The 20,452-nt window shown below is 48.3% G+C and overlaps 1 protein-coding gene across 6 annotated transcripts in view; it reads right to left on the bottom strand.

The window, feature by feature from the left end:
- Window positions 1-977: 977 nt before the first annotated feature.
- The window catches only part of SLC52A2 (solute carrier family 52 member 2), a 97,841-nt gene continuing 78,366 nt past the window's right edge, over window positions 978-20,452 (bottom strand). For all 6 annotated transcript variants that reach the window (XM_077271588.1, XM_077271592.1, XM_077271589.1 and 3 more), the window contains exons 5-7: window positions 17,494-18,352; window positions 5,296-5,419; window positions 978-1,940 (exon numbers count right to left, since the gene is read on the bottom strand). In XM_077271588.1, coding sequence (XP_077127703.1) covers window positions 1,728-1,940; window positions 5,296-5,419; window positions 17,494-18,352 — 1,196 coding nt within the window. In that variant the 3' untranslated portion in view covers window positions 978-1,727. The remainder of the gene's footprint in view (window positions 1,941-5,295; window positions 5,420-17,493; window positions 18,353-20,452) is intronic.

Raw genomic sequence — 20,452 nt, 5'->3', positions numbered from 1 at the left:
TGTGGAGCTTACTCTTTGCCACATGGGTTTTTTTTTGCCTTCCTCTGGATCAACATGTTAGGGCATGTTAGGTTAGGCTATGGGTTGAACTAGATGGACTTAAAGTCTTCCTTCAACCTTAATAACTATGTTACTAAGTGAACCAAAGGGACACAGGATTCCATTACAGAGTGGCGTTGTGCTAACCCCCTGTACTGCTAGTTGAGAAAGTCTATCAGGAGCAGGAATATAAGGACTGGAAGAAATTGTATCACAGAGATCATCTCCCTCAGCAAACCCTCCATTCTACTGTGCTAGAAGGAATGCTGTGTAGTACTGTGCTTTTGTAAAGAGTCTTGATCTGTGCTGAACTGTGCTATCAAAAGAGACTGTGAGTCAAGGTGCCTGTAAGAAACAGCTGTCCTGCTTATGAGGCCTGTGCTTAAGAGACTTGAATTGTACTGAATGTGCGGTGACATTAAACTACACTGTTCATGAGGACTCTATCAATTGTATCTGTGTGAGCAAGTGGATCCATCTTGTGCCTGAAGAAGCTACAGTACATGGTCGCCCTGACTAACTGTTCCCCCAGAGTTCATGAGACCTGTCCCGCCCCTATCTGAACCTCGCGGTGTACATGTAACATACAGCCATAATACTCCCTAGCTCCACCAGTACAACCATAATACTCCCCAGCTCCACCAGGACAACCATAATATACCCCAGCACCACCAGCACAACCACAACACACCCCAGCACCACCAGTACAACCACAACACACCCCAGCACCACCAGTACAACCATAGTACACCCCAGCTCTACCATAACACGCATTATCAAAACCATAATATACCGCAGGATAAATGTAATTTACCGTATTACTGGCAAAGCTGTATGTAGTATCTGACATAACGCTGTCATGCTGCTGTCAGATGTGACTGCACTTTCCTCCAATTGTTGATTCTCCAATCATGTTCAATCATGAAGGACACGGACGCTTAGTGAAAAAGTTTTATTTTACTTTTATAAAAAGGTCCTGAGAGTGATATAAGGTAGATAGCGTACAGTACATCCTCCCCACAGAGAAGGCACAGTACACCATATTCCCTGGGGTGGGCATAGTACACCCTATTCCCCAAGCCAGGCACAGTAAACCCTATCCCCCGGGGTGGGCACAGTACACCCTATCTCCCGGAGTGGGCACAGTACACCCTATTCCCTGGGGCAGTCTCAGAACACCCTATCCCCCGGGGCGGGCACAGTATACCCTAATCCCCGGGGCAGTGTCAGTACACCCTCTCCCCCGGGGTGGGCACAGTACACCCTATCCCCCGGGGTGGGCACAGTACAACCTATTCCCTGGGGTGGGCACAGTACACCCTCTCCCCCGGGGTGGGCACAGTACACCCTCTCCCCCGGGGTGGGCACAGTACGCCCTATCCCCCCGGGGTGGGCACAGTACAACCTATTCCCTGAGGTGGGCACAGTACACCCTATTCCCCGGGGTGGGCACAGTACACCCTATACCCCGGGGCAGTCTCAGTACACTCTATCCCCAGGGCGGGCACAGTATACCCTAATTCCCAGGGCAGTCTCAGTACACCCTATTCCCCGGGGTGGGCACAGTACACTCTATCCCCCGGGGCAGTCTCAGTACACCCTATCCCCCCGGGTGGGCACAGTACACCCTATACCCCGGGGCAGTCTCAGTACACCATCTCCCCCAGGGCGGGCACAGTACACCATGCTCATAGGGTGCAGCTGTTTTCACAGTCTCTGCCACTCTGGAACAAGTGATAGATGCTGACCATTGGAAACATGACCAGGGCACCCAGCAGTGAGCCAGCCTGGATGACAGCACCACACCAAAGGAGGGCGCTATGCCCAGCTTCATGCAGCAGACTGCCAATCACAACCTTCAAGTACGACAAGACACCCAGGAAGACGGTCCAAGATGCAACCTGTGGAGACACAATGCAACATAAACACGGAGTGAATGGGAAGCAAACTACTAACAAACTGTCAGCACAGAATGACTGTACAAACCAAGCACTGGCGATTGGTACACAAAGGAGTGGTCAATCATTTAACTACACCTTCCCGCCTGCTCGGTTTCTATCTGTCTCCGTCCTTCTGTGGCTTTATGAAGCTGAAGCTGTCAATCACAGAAGGAGGGGCGTAGATAGAGGGAAAACAAGCAGGTGGGAAGGTATATGCAAATGATTGGCTGCCATGATGCACAGACCGACTTGGAAACTGGGATGATGGTTGTGGTAAATGTGCTAAATGTGGAGGTGTTTAACTGTATGTCAGGTGCGTGCAGGGAGAAGAGGGCCAGGGCGTAAAGTCACATAGGACCGGAATGACCAGTGTGCCAGAGACATCTAGAGAATTGAGAACCCACCTGCTTCGTCTCACCCTCCATTGTGTGATGTGATGACCAGAAACCACCTGCTTGGAACCTTCGTCTCACCTCTCCACTGTATGATGTGATGACCAGAACCCACCTGCTCGGAGTCTTCGTCTCACCCCCCACTGTGTGATGTGATGACCAGAACCCACTTGCTCCGAACCTTCGTCTCACCCCTCCACTGTATGATGTGATGACCAGAACCCACCTGCTTGGAACCTTCGTCTCACCCCTCCACTGTATGATGTGATGACCAGAACCCACCTGCTCGGAGTCTTCGTCTCACCCCTCCACTGTGTGATGTGATGACCAGAACCCACCTGCTTGGAACCTTCGTCTCACCCCTCCACTGTATGATGTGATGACCAGAACCCACCTGCTCGGAGTCTTCGTCTCACCCCCCACTGTGTGATGTGATGACCAGAACCCACCTGCTTGGAACCTTCATCTCACCCCTCCACTGTATGATGTGATGACCAGAACCCACCTGCTTGGAACCTTCGTCTCACCCCTCCACTGTATGATGTGATGACCAGAACCCACCTGCTCGGAGTCTTCGTCTCACCCCTCCACTGTATGATGTGATGACCAGAACCCACCTGCTCGGAGTCTTCGTCTCACCCCCCATTGTGTGATGTGAGGACCACAGCCCACCTGCTCGGAGCCTTCATCTCACCCCCCATTGTGTGATGTGATGACCAGAGCCCACCTGCTCAGAGTCCTCGTCTCACCCTGTCATGGTAATCTAAATATGCGATATTTGGAGTATACACATAGAAGGTTCCATGGTTTTTCAAACCCATGCTGTGGGCTGAGACCCCCCCCCTCTTCACACTGCCCAGAAAGCTCTTCTTTTCACTGCTCCCTCCTCCCTGCATGCAGCTGTAATGTGAAACTCCAGTGTGTGACTCTGTTCCCCCTCCCTCAAAAATGCGGGGGTTAGCAGAAAAACTAGATCCTTTGTTTGCAGACATGCGCTTTGTGATTTGTGTAAAAGTTATTCATGATGAATAATTCAACCCCAGGTGGTGACAGAGATATGAAAGTTACATATTTTGGATGTGCAACAATAGGGCTACACAGCAGTGTATTTTCTAAGCCCAGCGCCTAGCAGAAACGGATTACTACTTAACCGAGGCACCCAGCTACCCCATGTGTAGACTTAAATGGAAGCTAACCTTGTGAGACGACATGCATGTCGTCATTCTACAAGGTTCATACACCGAGATATGTGTAGAGATGGTTTATCATATCTTCAAGAAAAGGGAGTATTCAGCCACCCAGTGAGATCACCACAGGGGGAGTGTCTGGGTGTTGGGCACAAGTATGAGGAGAGCTCATTCTTGCAGCAGTCTTTGCCAAGGGAAAAAGCTAACAGCAGCTCTGCAAGCTGCTCTGATGCATCTGGATTAGTGGTGAGCGAGTGTACTCGTTGCTCCGAGTATTTGTTAGTGTTCGGAGATTAAGTTTTCATCGCCTCAGCTGAATCATTTACAGCTATTTGGCCAGGCTGAGTACATGTGGGGGTTGCCTGGTTGTTAGGGAATCCTCACATGTAATCAAGCTGTCTAGTAGCTGTAAATCATTCAGCTGTCACGATGAAAACTTAATCTCCGAGCACTAACAAATACTCGGAGGTCACCCGAGCGTGCGCAGGAATACCAGAGCAAAGAGTACACTCGCTCATCACTAATCAGGATGTATCGCCCCTCCCCCGCACCCAATGGTCTGCTATGAAAGGACATAAGCAACTAGAAGTTTGGTTTCATCTTTAATCTCTGTTATTTTTGTAATTGTCTGTACATACGATGCTTGTCTCCTTTTATAATATCTTGTACTTTTGTAAACACTGCCTACCTTTTGGAGAAAAATATAGAAAATTACTAGCTTCGTTTCTCCTTGCTCTATAACGTACTGTCACATCCTCTGACGTAAATTACGATACTAATTGGGTTGGCTCCTGACCCATTATTAAGGAACAGGAGCTGGTTGCAGCAGACCGTACTGAGCTTGTTGGGTAAAGCTGGCAGCGATGGAACGGGGGCTATAAGTGTATTGCTCGGCTGCGGCAGGGAATAATTATATCACCCTCCCTGCAGTGTGTGCCCAATAGCTAGTAAATAGCAGGCAGCCTTGTTGGCGACTAGTTATCCTAGGTGCAGTTCCCTGACTGACCTGAGGGTAAGGGGGCGCCAGAGAGCTGCAAGTTCCAAACCAGAACTGGGAAGTGGGATATAGATAAATCCCCTTCAGAAAATAATCGGGATCAACCAAACAATCCCGATTCCGGACACCCCCCATTGTGTGATGTGATGGCCAGAACCCACCTGCTCGGAGTTTTCATCTCACCACCACTCCAATGTGTAATGTGATGACCAGAACCCTCTTGCTCAGAACCGTCGTCTCACCCCCCATTGTGTGATGTGATTACCAGAGCCCACCTGCTCGGAGCCCTCATCTCACCCCCCATTGTATCATGTCATGACCACAACCCATCTGCTATGAGGCCTAGTTTTATCCTCTATTGTAAAAGTTGAGACCAAAATCTACCTGCTTGGTGTTTTCTTCTCACTCCCAATTGTATCACATTATGACCAAAGCCTGGACTGTATATAAAGCATCCATGGAGCTGTTGTAATGAAGGACACCTACTGCCGGTAACAAGTGCTGGACATGGTGGAAGGAGTATGGGGTTTCTACTTAGTTTCTAGACTAAGGTCAATCCATGGTGGCTATTCTTCACTGAGCATGGTGGCGATTCTTCAGTGAAAGTGTTCCCTCGGTGCCTTTGTGCAGGATCAGAATGGGTGGAACGTAACTCTCCAATAATAGGGCGTACACAATCTAGTAGCGTATGAGCGTCGCTGTCAGGGGGCCCTATAAATGCAGCAGGAGTGGATACTTACCACCAAAGCTACACCCGCTTTGCTGCCCAACAAGGGAGGGCAAGGGCTGAAGGCAGCGAGGGTCATAAGATACCCCCCAAACACGGCACCTACAGCCATGATCACCCCGAGGCCAAGAGACGACCTGAGAAGAAAGCAGAAGGTCAGACACACAAGGCTGTCACCACTGGCTGCAGAGACGGAGGCCCTGGGCAGCTTTGCAGGCCAAAGACACCATTGTGTTACTCTATAGTATGGAGTCATGTCTGCTGTACTAAGGATCACCACATCCCTAGATACCGCCTATAATGGGGTCTACAAGATGCAGATTAATACACAGGCAGAACAGACAGACATCAATCCATGTGAGAACAACACGGAATGTGACAATCACAAGGTTTACCCCGGGCAAAACATCCCTGGAATGTCTCACAACACAGTCACACGGGATGCGGTGCGTGGGAGGACGCAGGAGCGGGAGAGGGCACAAGAGCGGGGAAATGGTTAATACTTTATTTTATGTATCAGTCATTAATCTCGTACTCATAGGAGGAGAAAAGCTGAAAAACATCCAGAGTAATCAGATCTACAATTCAGTGAGCATGACAGGCTAAAAATCAGAACAGAAAAGGTTGATATTCTCCTAAAATACTCAGTGCTGCTGGGAAGCCTGCTCATTACACCAACTAAGGTGCCTGGACACATATGACAGCTGAGCTTCTTTACAAGTTTGGCTGGAAGTAGATACTAGACTCCTTTGTCCTCTCTATACTATACCCATCTGTTCTCATCCTCCAAGCCCCTCGATCCTCCACCACCTTCCAAACCCCTCTCTCTACACTTTACCCATCTGTTCTCATCCTCCAAGCCCCTCGATCCTCCACCTATAGACTCCACTGTCCTCCACCACCTTCCAAACCCCTCTCTCTACACTTTACCCATATGTTCTCGTCCTCCAAGCCCCTCAGTCCTCCACCTATAGACTCCACTGTTCTCCTCCACCTTCCAAACCCCTCTCTCTACACTTTACCCATCTGTTCTCGTCCTCCAAGCCCCTCAGTCCTCCGCCTATAGACTCCACTGTCCTCCACCACCTTCCAAATCCCTCTCTCTACACTTTACCCATATGTTCTCGTCCTCCAAGCCCCTCAGTCCTCCACCTATAGACTCCACTGTTCTCCTCCACCTTCCAAACCCCTCTCTCTACACTTTACCCATCTGTTCTCGTCCTCCAAGCCCCTCAGTCCTCCACCTATAGACTCCACTGTTCTCCTCCCATAGACCCCTCGGTCCTCCTCCACCTTCCAAACCCCTCAGTCATCCTTCTACCACAGACCCCCCAGACAACTTCCTCTTCCATGCCCTTCTGTCATACTCCAACAGACACCCTTGGTCCTCCTCCTTCTCCCACAGACGAGGGGTCTCCTCTTCCAACTCCCACAGACCCTTTGATCTTACTCCTACAGATCCCTCAGTCTCCGTCCTACTCCTCCAGACCCCTCGGTCCTCCTCTTCCACGTCCTTCAGTCCTCCTCCCATAGAACTCACTATCCTCTTCCAACTCCCACAGATGCCTCGGTCCTCCAAATCAACTCACTCTGCTCGTCTCATCCCACAGAGTCCTTGATTCTCCACCTCCCAGAGACTCCTCAGTGCTCCTGCCACAAACCCCTCTGTCCTGCTCCCAGCATAGACTTCTTGGTCCTTCAGACACATCTGTTCTCCTCTATACTTTTCTTCCTACATACAGTCCTGTCCTCCTCCACACCCTTCTGTCCTCCTCTCACAGACCTCTCGCTTCTCCTCCTACTTCTCCGCAGTCGGTCCTCTATACTTCTGTCTTCCTCCCACAGACCCCTCTGTCCTCCTCTTTCTTGAGACCCCTCGGTCTCACTCATTTCTCCTCTACACCCGTCATCCTATAGATTCCTTTGTCCTCCTCCAGACCCATCTGTTCTCTATACTTTTGTGTCCTTCTATTCCAGTCAGTCTTCCTCCTCCTGACCTCACAATCTTCTCCTCATCCTCCCACAGAACTTACTGTTAGTCCTTTCTTCTCTTCCAGACTCCTCTGTCCTCCTACCATAGAAGTCTCAGTCCTCATCCTCCCAGACCCCCTGTCCTCCTCTTTCAGATTGCTCTGTCCTCCACCTTGTCCCACAGACCCCTCAATCCCCTTCCACCTCCAGACCCTCCTACTCTTTCTTCTCTATCCTCCTTCTCCCACAGACCCCTTGGTCCTCCTCCTTTCTCCTCTTTCAGACTCCCCTGTGCTCCTCCCACAGACCCCATCGATCCTCCTTTCTCCTTTCCTAGACTCCCCTGACCACCTCCTCCTCCAGACTTCCCTGTCCTCCTCCTTCAGATTCCTCAGTCCTCCCACAGATCCCACTGTCTTTCTCCAGACTTCTTTGTCCACCTTCTAATCTTCCAGATGCATCTGTCATTCTCCTACAGACACCTTGGTCCTCCTCCTCCAGACTTCTTTGTTCTCCTACTCATCCAACATACCCCTCAGTCTTACTTCTCCCACAGAAACCTATGTCTTTCTCCTCCTCTCACAAACCTCTCCACCCCCTTCTCCAGACTCCTTTGGCATCCCCTGACTCCTCCGGCATCTGTTCTCCTCTATAATTTTCTGTCCACCAGATTCAGTATTCCTACTACAGACCTCAATATCTTCCTTCTTCTTCTACAGATCCCACTGTCTTCCTCCTCCACCAGGTCCCTCAATCTGCATCCTTTCCCCTTCTTAAGATCCCTTGGTCCTCCTCTGATTCCACTGTCCTCTCACAGATGCTTCTGTCCTCCTTCCAAACACCCCTCTGCCCTAATCCATCTGTTCTCTTTTGTCCTCTATTAATCTCTCTTTTCCTCCCCCAGACCTCTCGATCCTGAGCCTAAACCCCCCCACTGTCATCTTCCTCCTCCCACAGATCCCTCGGTTCTCCTCCTACCACAGACTCCACTCTCCTCCACCTCCCCTCTCCTCCTCCCACAGACCTCTCCGTCCCTTCCTCCAGATTCCTTTGTGCTACTCCACCAAACCCTTCTAGACTCCTTCACATCCTCCTACTCCTGAGGAGTCTTCTGTTCTCATCTATACTTCTCTGTCCTCCGCTACCAAATTCAGTATTCCTGTATCGTACTCCCCTATTTTCTTCCTTCAGACCCCAATGTCCTCCTGCTACTGTAGGCTCCTCAGCCCACCTTCTCCTTTCCCTTTCAGATCCCTTAGTCCTCTACTTCCAGACAGGGCAGTTGTTAGGGGCAGGCAGACCAGGCAGCTGCCTAGAGCCCCCAATAGTGGCACACCACGCAGCCGCTATGGGGCTCGTGAGTAAGAGGGGCCTGGCGCCGCCCCCTCCCCCGCATTCAACTTATCGGCATCATACATACAGATATAGTTGAAAGCAGTGATTGAGGAGAGAGCGTCAGATGGTGCTGCCTCTCCCATAACTCCCCCTCTGCCTCAGCGTGAGGCAGTAAGGGAGCTGAGACGCTCTGCAGAAGCTAGAGCAGGGGGGAACAAAGAGGAGAGGTAAGCATTGTTTGTGTATGTCTGCTGCACTATACTATGTGTGTGTGGGGGGCTGCATTATACTGTGCGTGGGGGAGGGGGCTGCATTATACTGTGTCTGTGGGGGACTGCATTATACTGTGTGTGTGGGGGGATGCATTATACTGTGTGTGTGGGGGACTGCATTATACTGTGTGTGTGGGGGGCTGCCCTATACTGTATTTGTGGGGGGCTGAATTATACTGTTTGTGTGGGGAGTGCATTAGACTATGTGTGGGGCTGCATTATACTGTGTGTGGGGCTGCATTATACTCTGGGGGGGCGCATTATACTGTGTGTGGGGGGTGTATTATTTTGTGTGTGAAAACAGGAGGACAAGGAGCATATGTTAAAGATGTATAGAAACATAATCTTTATTAACCCCTTCACCCCGAAGCCTGTTTTCACCTAGGTGACAGGGCCAATTTTTAGAATTCTGACCACTGTCACTTTATGAGGTCATAACTCTAAAACGCTTCAACGGATCCTGGCGATTCTGACACTGTTTTCTCGTGACATATTGTACTTCATGATAGTGGTAAAACTTCTTCGATATGACTTTCATTTATTTGTGAAAAAAACAAAAATTTGTCAAAAATTATGAAAATTTAGCAATTTTCAAACTTTTAGTTTTTATGCCCTTAAATTAGAGAGTTATATCACATAATATAGTTAATAAACAACATTTCCCACATGTCTGCTTTACATCAGCACAATTTTGGAAACATAAATTTTGTTTGTTAGGGAGTTATAAGGGTTAAAAGTTGACCAGCGATTTCTCATTTTTGCAACAAAATTTGCAAAACCATTTTTTTTTTTACGGACCACCTCACACTTGAAGTGACTTTGAGGGGTCTATATGACAGAAAATGCCCAAAAGTGACACCATTCTAAAAACTGCACCCCTCAAGGTACTCAAAACCACATTCAAAAAGTTTATTAACCCTCCAGGTGCTTCACAGGAATTTTTGGAATGTTTAAAAAAAATTGAACATTTAACTTTTTTTTCACAAAATTTTTACTTCAGATCCAATTTGTTTTATTTTACCAAGGGTAACAGGAGAAATTTGACCAAAAAAGTCGTTGTACAATTTGTCCTGAGTACGCTGATACCCCACATGTTGGGGTAAACCATTGATTGGGCGCATGTCAGAGCTCAGAAGGAAAGGAGCGCCATTTGACTTTTCAATGCAAAATTGGCTGGAATTGAGATCGGAACCCATGTCGTGTTTGGAGAGCCCCTGACGTGCCTAAACAGTGGAAACCCCCACAAGTGACACCATTTTGGAAAGTAGACCCTCTAAGGAACTTATCTAGATGTGTGTTGAGCACTTTGAACCTCCAAGTGCTTCACAGAAGTTTATAATGTAGAGCCGTAAAAAAAAATTCATATTAATTTTCACAAAAAATGATCTTTTTGCCCCAAATTTTTTATTTTCCCAAGGGTAACAGGATAAATTGGACCCCAAAAGTTGTTGTGCAATTTGTCCTGAGTATGCTGATACTTCATATATGGGGATAAACCACTGTTTGGGCGCATGGCAGAGCTCGGAAGGGAAGGAGCGCCATTTGACTTTTCAATGCAAAATTAGCTGGAATTGAGATCGGAACCCATGTCGTGTTTGGAGAGCCCCTGATGTGCCTAAACAGTAGAAACCCCCCAAAAGTGACACCATTTTGGAAAGAAGACCCCCTAAGGAACTTATCTAGATGTGTGGTGAGCACTTTTAACCCCCAATTGTTTCACTAAAGTTTAGAATGTAGCGCTGTGAAAATTAAAAAATCATTTTTTCTTTCCACAAAATGATGTTTTAGCCCGCAATTTTTTTCCCCCAAGGGTAACAGGAGAAATTGGACCACAAAAGTTATTGTCCAATTTGTCCTGAGTACGCTGATACCCCATACATTGGGGGGAACCACTGTTTGGGCGCACGGCAGAGCTTGGAAGGGAAGGAGCGCCGTTTGAATTGCAGACTTAGATGGATTGGTCTGCAGGTGTCACATTGTGTTTGCAGAGCCCCTGATGTACCTAAACAGTAGAAACCCCCCACAAGTGACCCCATATTGGAAACTAGACCCCCCAGGGAACTTATCTAGATGTGTTGTGAGAACTTTGAACCAACAAGTGTTTCACTACAGTTTATCACGCAGAGCCGTGAAAATAAAAAATATATTTTTTTCCACGAAACTGATATTTTAGCCCCAACGTTTTTATTTTCCCAAGGGTAACAGGACAAATTGGACCCCAAAAGTTATTGTCCAATTTGTCCTGAGTACGCTGATACCCCATATGTTGGGGGGAACCACTGTTTGGGCGCACAGGAGAACTCGGAAGGGAAGGAGCGCTGTTTTAGTTTTTCAAAGCAGAATTGTCTGGAATTGAGATCGGACGCCATGTCGCGTTTTGAGAGCCCCTGATGTGCCTAAACAGTAAAAAAAAACCCAATTCTAACTGAAACCCTAACCCCAGCCCTAACCCTAGCCCTAACCCCAACCCCAACCCTAACCCTAGTCCTAACCCTAGCGCTACTTTCACACTAGCGTTTTTTTGCATACGTCGCAATGCGTCGTTTTGGCGAAAAAACGCATCCTGCAAAGTCATCTGCAGGATGCGTTTTTTCCCCATAGACTAACATTAGCGACGTATTGACACACGTCGCAAGTGTCGTGCGACGGTTGCGTCGTGTTGTGGCGGACCGCCGGCAGCAAAAAACGTTACATGTAACTTTTTTGTGCCAACGGTCCACCATTTCCGACCGCGCATGCGCGACTGGAACTCCGCCCCCACTTCCCCGCACCTCACAATGGGGCAGCGGATGCGTGGAAAAACAGCATCCGCTGCCCCCGTTGTGTGGCGCTTGCACAGTATGCGTCAGTACGTCGGGCCGACGCAGCGCGACGGCCCCGTACCGACGCTAGTGTGAAAGTAGCCTAACGGGAAAATGGAAATAAATATATTTTTTAAAATTGTATTATTTTTCCCTAACTAAGGGGGTGATGAAGGGGGATTTGATTTACTTTTATAGCGTTTTTTGGGCGGATTTTTATGGTTGGCAGCCGTCACACACTAAAAGACGCTTTTTATTGCAAAAAATAGTTTTTGCATCACCACATTTTGAGAGCTATAATTTTTCCAGATTTTGGTCCACAGAGTCATGTGAGATCTTGTTTTTTGCGGGACGAGTTGACGTTTTTATTGGTAACATTTTCGGGCACGTGACATTTTTTGATCGCTTTTTATTCTGATTTTTAGGAGGCGGAATGAACAAAAACCAGCAATTCCTGAAATTCTTTTAGGGGGGGCGTTTATACCGTTCCGCGTTTGGTAAAAAGGATAAAGCAGTTTTATTCTTCGGGTCAGTACGATTACAGCGATATCTCATTTATGTCAATTTTTTATGTTTTGGCGCTTTTACACAATAAAAACTATTTTATATAAAAAAATAATTGTTTTTGCATCGCTTTATTCTGAGAGCTATAACTTTTTTATTTTTCTGCTGATGATGCTGTATGGCGGCTTTTTTTTTGCGGGACAAGATGACGTTTTCAGCGGTACCATGGTTATTTATATCCGTCTTTTTGATCGCGTGTTATTCCACTTTTTGTTTGGCGGTATGAGAATAAAGCATTGTTTTTTGCCTCGTTTTTTTTTTTTTTTTACGGTGTTCACTGAAGGGGTTAACTAGTGGGGCAGTTTTATAGGTTGGGTCGTTACGGACGCGGCGATACTAAATATGTGTACTTTTATTGTTTGATTTTTTTTTAGATAAAGAAATGTATTTATGGGAATATATATATATATATTTTTTCTTTATTTAGGAATTTTTTTTTCATTTTTTTACACATGTGGACATTTTTTTTTTTTTTACTTTGTCCCAGGGGGGGGGCATCACAGATCGGTGATCTGATAGTGTGCACAGCACTCTGTCAGATCACCGATCTCACACACAAGAGCAGAGGCTTGCCGGCGCCTGCTCTCAGCAGCTCTTGCAGGCGCCGGCAAGCCAGGTCAGTAAATGACCCGGAAGGAGTCCCGCGGCCATCTTGGATCCGGGGACTCCTTCCAGGTCACCGGAGCAGCGCGATCTCATCGCGCTGCTCCGGTGAGAGAGCGCAGGGAGCCCCTGTCCCTGCGCGATCCCCCTCTATGCCGCTGTCACTATTGACAGCGGCATCAGAGGGGTTAAATGCCCGCGATCGGCGATAGCGCCGATCGTGGGCATTGCTGCGGGGTGTCAGCTGTCATATACAGCTGACACCCGCACCCGATCACCGCGGCGCTCAGCGCGAGACCGCGGTGATCAATGCGCCGTACTAGTACTGCGGCTGGCACTAATGCAGTGCCGGCAGCGCCGTACTAGTACGGCGCATGGCACGAAGGGGTTAATATAAACATTAAAAACAGACAATGTTTATATTAATAAAGATTATGTTTGTATACATCTTTACCATATGCTCCTTGTCCTCCTGTTTTCATATGTACTGTATGGAGCGGATTTAATTCGTCTGGGCATACACACTATATATGTGTTTCTACCCAGACTTTTGATATGACTTCGGGATTCCTGTTATTATTATATTGTGTGTGTGGGGGGCTGCACTATACTGTGTGTGTGTATGTGGGGGGGTTGAATTATACAGTGTTTGTTTATGGGGGGCTGAATTGTACTATGTGAGGGAGCTGCTTTATACTGTGTGTTTGTGGGGGGCTGAATTATACTGTGAGTGTGTAGGGAGGCTGCATTATACTATGTGTGTTGGGGGGCTGCATTATACTGTGTATAGGGAGGTGCGTTATACTCTGAGGGTGCTGCATTATACTGTGTGTGGGGCTGCATTATGCTCTGAGGGGACTACATTATACTCTGAGTGGGGCTGTATTATGCTATGTGAGGGAGGCTGCATTATACTGTATGAGGGGTGCTGCATTATATTATATGGGCATTTGGGGCCCCACTTTAAACTTTTTCCCAAGGCCCCACTGTCTAAAACCAGCCCTGCTTCCAGACTCCCCTGTCCTCCACCTTTAGTCCCCTCAATCTTCACCCTACACAGCTCACTGTCCTCCTCCACTCACAAAACCTTCAGTCAAGGAAATAAATTCACACTGGAAAATTCTTCTGACCTCTTCATCTGCTGGGGAGAATCTGAAAGATCCCACCAAGATCAGCAGGTTTTGCCAATTTGAATTAAGATTGTAGGTGGGCCTTTGGTCTATTACTCCCATAAAATAAGCACGCACTTCTCTGTCCTCTCCTCCAGATCCCTTTGTCCTCTTCCTATACACTTCTGTCCTCTCCTCCAGAACCCTTTGACCTCTTCCTATATACTTCTGTACTCTCCTCCAGACCCCTCTGTCCTATTCCTATATACTTCTCTGTACTCTCTTCCAGACGCATTTGTCCTCTTTCTTTATACTTCTCTGTACTCTCCTCCAGATCCCTTTGTCCTCTTCACTTCTCTGTACTCTCCTTCAGACCCCTCTGTCCTCTTCCTCTATACTTCTCTGCCCTCTGCTTCAGACCCTTGTTCTCTTCCTATATAATTCTATGTCCTCTCCTCCAGACCCCTTTGCTCTCTTCCTCTATACTACTCTGTACTCTCCTCCATACCCCCGTGTCCTTTTCCTCTATACTTCTCTGTACTCTCCTCCAGACCCCTCGGTCCTCTTCCTCTATACTTCTCTGTACTCTCCTCCAGATCCCTTTGTCCTCTTCCTCTATACTTCTCTGTACTCTCCTCCAGACCCCTCGGTCCTCTTCCTCTATACTTCTCTGTACTCTCCTCCAGATCCCTTTGTCCTCTTCCTCTATACTTCTCTGTCCTCTTCCTCTATACTTCTCTGTACTCTCCTCCAGACCCCTCTATCCTCTTCCTCTATACTTCTTTGTACTCTCCTCCAGACCCCTCTGTCTTCTTCCTCTATACTTCTCTGTACTCTCCTCTAGACCTCTCTTCTTCCTCTATACTTCTCTGTACTCTCCTCCAGATCCCTTTGTCCTCTTCCTCTATACTTCTCTGTACTCTCCTCCAGACCCCTCGGTCCTCTTCCTCTATACTTCTCTGTACTCTCCTCCAGATCCCTTTGTCCTCTTCCTCTATACTTCTCTGTACTCTCCTCCAGACCCCTCGGTCCTCTTCCTCTATACTTCTCTGTACTCTCCTCCAGATCCCTTTGTCCTCTTCCTCTATACTTCTCTGTACTCTCCTCCAGACCCCTCGGTCCTCTTCCTCTATACTTCTCTGTACTCTCCTCCAGATCCCTTTGTCCTCTTCCTCTATACTTCTCTGTACTCTCCTCCAGACCCCCATGTCCTTTTCCTCTATACTTCTCTGTCCTCTTCCTCTATACTTCTCTGTACTCTCCTCCAGACCCCTCTATCCTCTTCCTCTATACTTCTTTGTACTCTCCTCCAGACCCCTCTGTCTTCTTCCTCTATACTTCTCTGTACTCTCCTCTAGACCTCTCTTCTTCCTCTATACTTCTCTGTACTCTCCTCCAGATCCCTTTGTCCTCTTCCTCTATACTTCTCTGTACTCTCCTCCAGACCCCTCGGTCCTCTTCCTCTATACTTCTCTGTACTCTCCTCCAGATCCCTTTGTCCTCTTCCTCTATACTTCTCTGTCCTCTTCCTCTATACTTCTCTGTACTCTCCTCCAGACCCCTCTATCCTCTTCCTCTATACTTCTTTGTACTCTCCTCCAGACCCCTCTGTCTTCTTCCTCTATACTTCTCTGTACTCTCCTCTAGACCTCTCTTCTTCCTCTATACTTCTCTGTACTCTCCTCCAGATCCCTTTGTCCTCTTCCTCTATACTTCTCTGTACTCTCCTCCAGACCCCTCGGTCCTCTTCCTCTATACTTCTCTGTACTCTCCTCCAGATCCCTTTGTCCTCTTCCTCTATACTTCTCTGTACTCTCCTCCAGACCCCTCGGTCCTCTTCCTCTATACTTCTCTGTACTCTCCTCCAGATCCCTTTGTCCTCTTCCTCTATACTTCTCTGTACTCTCCTCCAGACCCCTCGGTCCTCTTCCTCTATACTTCTCTGTACTCTCCTCCAGATCCCTTTGTCCTCTTCCTCTATACTTCTCTGTACTCTCCTCCAGACCCCCATGTCCTTTTCCTCTATACTTCTCTGTCCTCTTCCTCTATACTTCTCTGTACTCTCCTCCAGACCCCTCTATCCTCTTCCTCTATACTTCTTTGTACTCTCCTCCAGACCCCTCTGTCTTCTTCCTCTATACTTCTCTGTACTCTCCTCTAGACCTCTCTTCTTCCTCTATACTTCTCTGTACTCTCCTCCAGATCCCTTTGTCCTCTTCCTCTATACTTCTCTGTACTCTCCTCCAGACCCCTCTGTCCTCTTCCTCTATCCTCTCCTCCAGATCCCTTTGTCCGCTTCCTCTATACTTCTCTGTACTCTCCTCTAGACCCCTTTGTCCTCTTCCTCTATACTTCTCTGTACTCTCCTCCAGACCCCTTTGTCCTCTTCCTCTATACTTCTCTGTACTCTCCTCCTGACCCCTGTCTTCTTCCTCTATACTTCTCTGTACTCTCCTCCAGACCCGTCTTCTTCCTCTATACTTCTCTGTCCTCTCCTCCAGATCCCTTTGTTCTCTTCCTCTATACTTCTCTGTACTCTCCTCCAGACCCCTTTGCCCTCTTCCTGTATACTTCTCTGTCCTCTCCTCTAGACCCCTTTGTCCTCTTCCTGTATACTTCTCTGTACTCTCCTCCAGACTCCTGTCTTCTTCCTCTATTCTCTGTCCTCTCCTCTAGACCCCTTTGTCCTCTTCCTGTATACTTCTCTGTACTCTCCTCCAGATCCCTTTGTCCTCCTTCCTCTATACTTCTCTGTACTCTCCTCCTGACCCGTCTTCTTCCTCTATACTTCTCTGTACTCTCCTCCAGACCCCTTTGTCCTCTTCCTGTATACTTCTCTGTACTCTCCTCCAGACTCCTGTCTTCTTCCTTTATTCTCTGTCCTCTCCTCCAGACCCCTTTGTCCTCTTCCTCTATACTTCTCTGTACTCTCCTCCTGACCCGTCTTCTTCCTCTATACTTCTCTGTCCTCTCCTCCAGATCCCTTTGTCCTCTTCCTCTATACTTCTCTGTACTCTCCTCCAGACCCCTCTATCTTCGTCCTCTAAACTTTTCTGTATTCTCTTCCATTCCCTTTTGTCCTTGTCCTCTATACTTGTCTTCATCCTCCACAGTTCTCAGTTTTCATCTACATTCTTTTATCCCATCCCGACCCTTTGTCCTCTCTTAAAGACTCTTGTAGCAGCAGCTCATCTCCCCGAGAACAAAAGAATCGAGCATTTAAATTCACACGGGCTCCTCTTCTCTGGGTTCTCCCATAAGCGATGATTAAAGGGCATCATGGGAAAGGGGGTGACACCGACATAAAGGGGGTGCCACCGACATAGCAGCGACTGCATCATGATAATTTATCCCTTAATATTCCCTTCACCAATATGTGCGGATAGCAAATGTTCCCCTTGTGAAAAGACCACCCGGGGCCACGGAGACGCACCCAACCTGCAGACCTCTCCAGGACCAGTGCAGATCCAGCAGTCAGACTTGGATTAATCTATGGTGACAACTGTGAGAGGAAGACAGAGGTTGTCAGCTCCACCCCTGCCATTACACCCCTTACCTGCACAGGACACACATGGCGATGAAACAGGCAGCAGGATTGGCGATGTTGCTGAGGACGACTGACAGGTGATAAGCGTCGGCTCCGTAGGGTAGGCAGCTGTAAGTCTGCACGGAGGGGAGGACACCGTTGGTCAGGGCATTGGACAGTCCCAGCAGAACCAGCAGATAGATGTTCCGAGAGGTCCAGAAAGTGCTGTCCGGGGCCCTGGCTGCATTCTGTGCTTCTTCCTGCTCTGGTGACTTCAGTGGGTACGAGTCCTCAGAGCCGGTACCCTCTTGCGGCACACTAGACGCCCCCAGTTCCTGCTCCTGCTCCTTTTTAACCCTTTGTTTCCAGAATATGAGGAGTGCAAATGAGAAAGCAGAAACTACAAGGAGCGAGAAGAGACCCCAGAAGTAGGAGGAGGCAGAGAAGTTCTCCTGCATGTAGTGGGGAGTGCTGCCATTCCCGTACGTGTTATTCCTGCACTCCAGCCGGCCTACACCTTGACCCAGTGCCAGCACGCAGGGGAAGAGGGCGCTGAGCCCCTGCCCGATGAAGAAGCTGCGCACGTACTGCTGTGGGAAGCTGTACATGAAGGGAAGGAAAGTGACATTCGAGGTGCAGCAGCCCAGAGCCAGCAGAAATGCCAGCAGGAGGTATGGCACTGAGTGCTCCTCACCGCCCACCATGACACGCCGGTCCCAGAAAAGTGCCAAGAAGATTGAAGACAGCAGGCTCAGCGCATGGACCGAACGGATTAGCCAGGGCTCAGAGATACCTCCAGGGGGGCAGAAGCGGTGAGCAAGAGTGACGGCCAGGGGTCCGATGTTCCCAAAGGCAATGAGCACGGTCAGGTATGCTGGGAGGTTCCACCCTGCAAAAAAGAAACAGCAGAGGTTTAAAGGCAGGTGAGGACCAGAGGAGGCAGGCACAGGTGAAAGAACAAAAGAAGTCAGGGGCGGGACAGGGAACCAAAGGATGTAGGTGTGGGAATCAGAGAAGTCAGGCGCAGGCTGGGGAACCAGAGGAGGCAGGGATCAAAAGAGGTAGGAATGGACAGAAGAAGCAGAAGAGGCAGGTGTGGGAGGGGGAACCAGAAGAGGAAGGTGGGGACCACAGGATGAAGACGCAAGAGGGGAACCAGAGAAGGCAGGAGCTGCCAGGGACCAGAGAAAGCAGAACAACAGCCAATGCACCATCAAGGGGAACACAGATTTGACATTCTACAGGATGCCAACTTAAGGGACCATGGCCCTAGCTGCACGAATACAGATTTACTCCATTGACCACCATTGAACCCTCAAACACGTATGGAAAATCCAGGTTGGGACAATCAGGTCACCGGGCCACGTACCTCAATAGAATGTCAGCTTTCTAAGCTTGTCATTACCTCCTCTATGTGGGTGCCCGCCAAAAGCAGGGTGCCACTTCTGGAGACAGACGGCCACCGGAAGCCCCAAAGTCGCATTTGCTCTAATCCTGATAAGCCAGGGGGGAAGTGTTAGACTCTGTATATTTTCACCATCTCGCGTATTTGCTGGAACTGTTATAGATGTTATTGTCCGTTGGTGGTTCAATAAAGTATTGCCACACTGTTTTAGCCTCACCCTGTGTTGTCTGAGTGGTATTCTGCCCACGGGAAACGAGTGCGGGAGCTCAGTAGGATGAGCCCTTGTCCATACAGTCTCTTTAAAGACAGCTGGGCAAGCGTACGACAGCAACAACTGATCCTCGTGTCTCCACAAAGGGCATTAATCAAAGAGGTAGCACAGAGACCAAAGGTAACCCTGAAGGAGCTACAGAGTTTACAAGAAGAGATTGGTCTATCTGTACATAAGTCCACACTAAGCCATACACTCCATAGAGGAGGCCTTTATGGAAGAGTGGGCAGAAAAAAAGTCTTTACTTACACACAAAAATTGGAAGGCTCATTTTGAGTTTGCCAAAAGACGTGGGATATTCCCCAAATGTATGGAGGAAGGTGCTGTGGTCAGATGAGACAAAAATTTTTGGAGACCAAGGTAAACGCTACGTCTGGTGCCAAACCAACAGAACTCATTACCACAAGAACACCATCCCTACATGAAAGATGGTGGAGGCATAATCATGCTGTGGGGATGTTTTTTCGACAGCAGAGACAGGGAAAATGGTCATAGTCGAGGGGAAGATGGATAGTGTGAAATACAGGGGTATTCTTGAGTAAAACCTGTTTCAGCCTGTCAGTGATTTGAGACTGGGACAGAAGTTCACCTTCCAAAAAGGCAATGACCCAAAGCATACTTCTAAAGCAACACTCGAGTGGTGGAAGGGGAAACGTGTAAATGTTATGGAGTTGCTTAGTCAAAGCCCATACCTCAATCCAACCAAGAGTCTGTGGTCAGACATGAAGATTGCTGTTCACCAGAAAAAACCATCTAACTTGAAGAAGCTGAAGCAGTTTTGCCTTGAGGAATGGGCAAAAATCCCAGTGGCAAAATGTGGAAAGCTCATAGAGACTTATCCAAAGTGACTTACAGCTGTAATTGATGCAAAAGGAGGCTCTACAAAGTACTGACTTTAGGGTAGTGAATAGTTATGCACACTGAACTTTTCAGTTATTTTGTCCTATTGTTTGCTTCATAATAAAAAGAAAACCAAACTTATCTAATTCACCACCCTGATCTCCTCACTCACCTTTCACTCCCTCCTCAATTCAAAAACACAGGCCCCTATCACAGTCTGATGACAAACAACTATACACATCATCCCCTGACCTTACCCTCACTTTACTACAGAACACAAGTGATTGTCTGTCCGCAGTCTCCAACATCATGTCCACCATCTATCTGAAACCCAACCTTTCCAAAACTGAAGTTCTTCTGCTCCAGTCGTCTACTAACCTCCCTAAATATGACATTTCCCTCTCCGTGGGTGGCACCATAATAACACCCCGGCAGCAGGCGCACTGTCTGGGTGTTATGTTTGACTCCGATCT

This window comes from Ranitomeya variabilis, chromosome 6, assembly GCF_051348905.1.
Source record: "Ranitomeya variabilis isolate aRanVar5 chromosome 6, aRanVar5.hap1, whole genome shotgun sequence".
Taxonomy (NCBI): domain Eukaryota; kingdom Metazoa; phylum Chordata; class Amphibia; order Anura; family Dendrobatidae; genus Ranitomeya; species Ranitomeya variabilis.
This window is presented reverse-complemented; position numbering and strand designations above follow the sequence as displayed.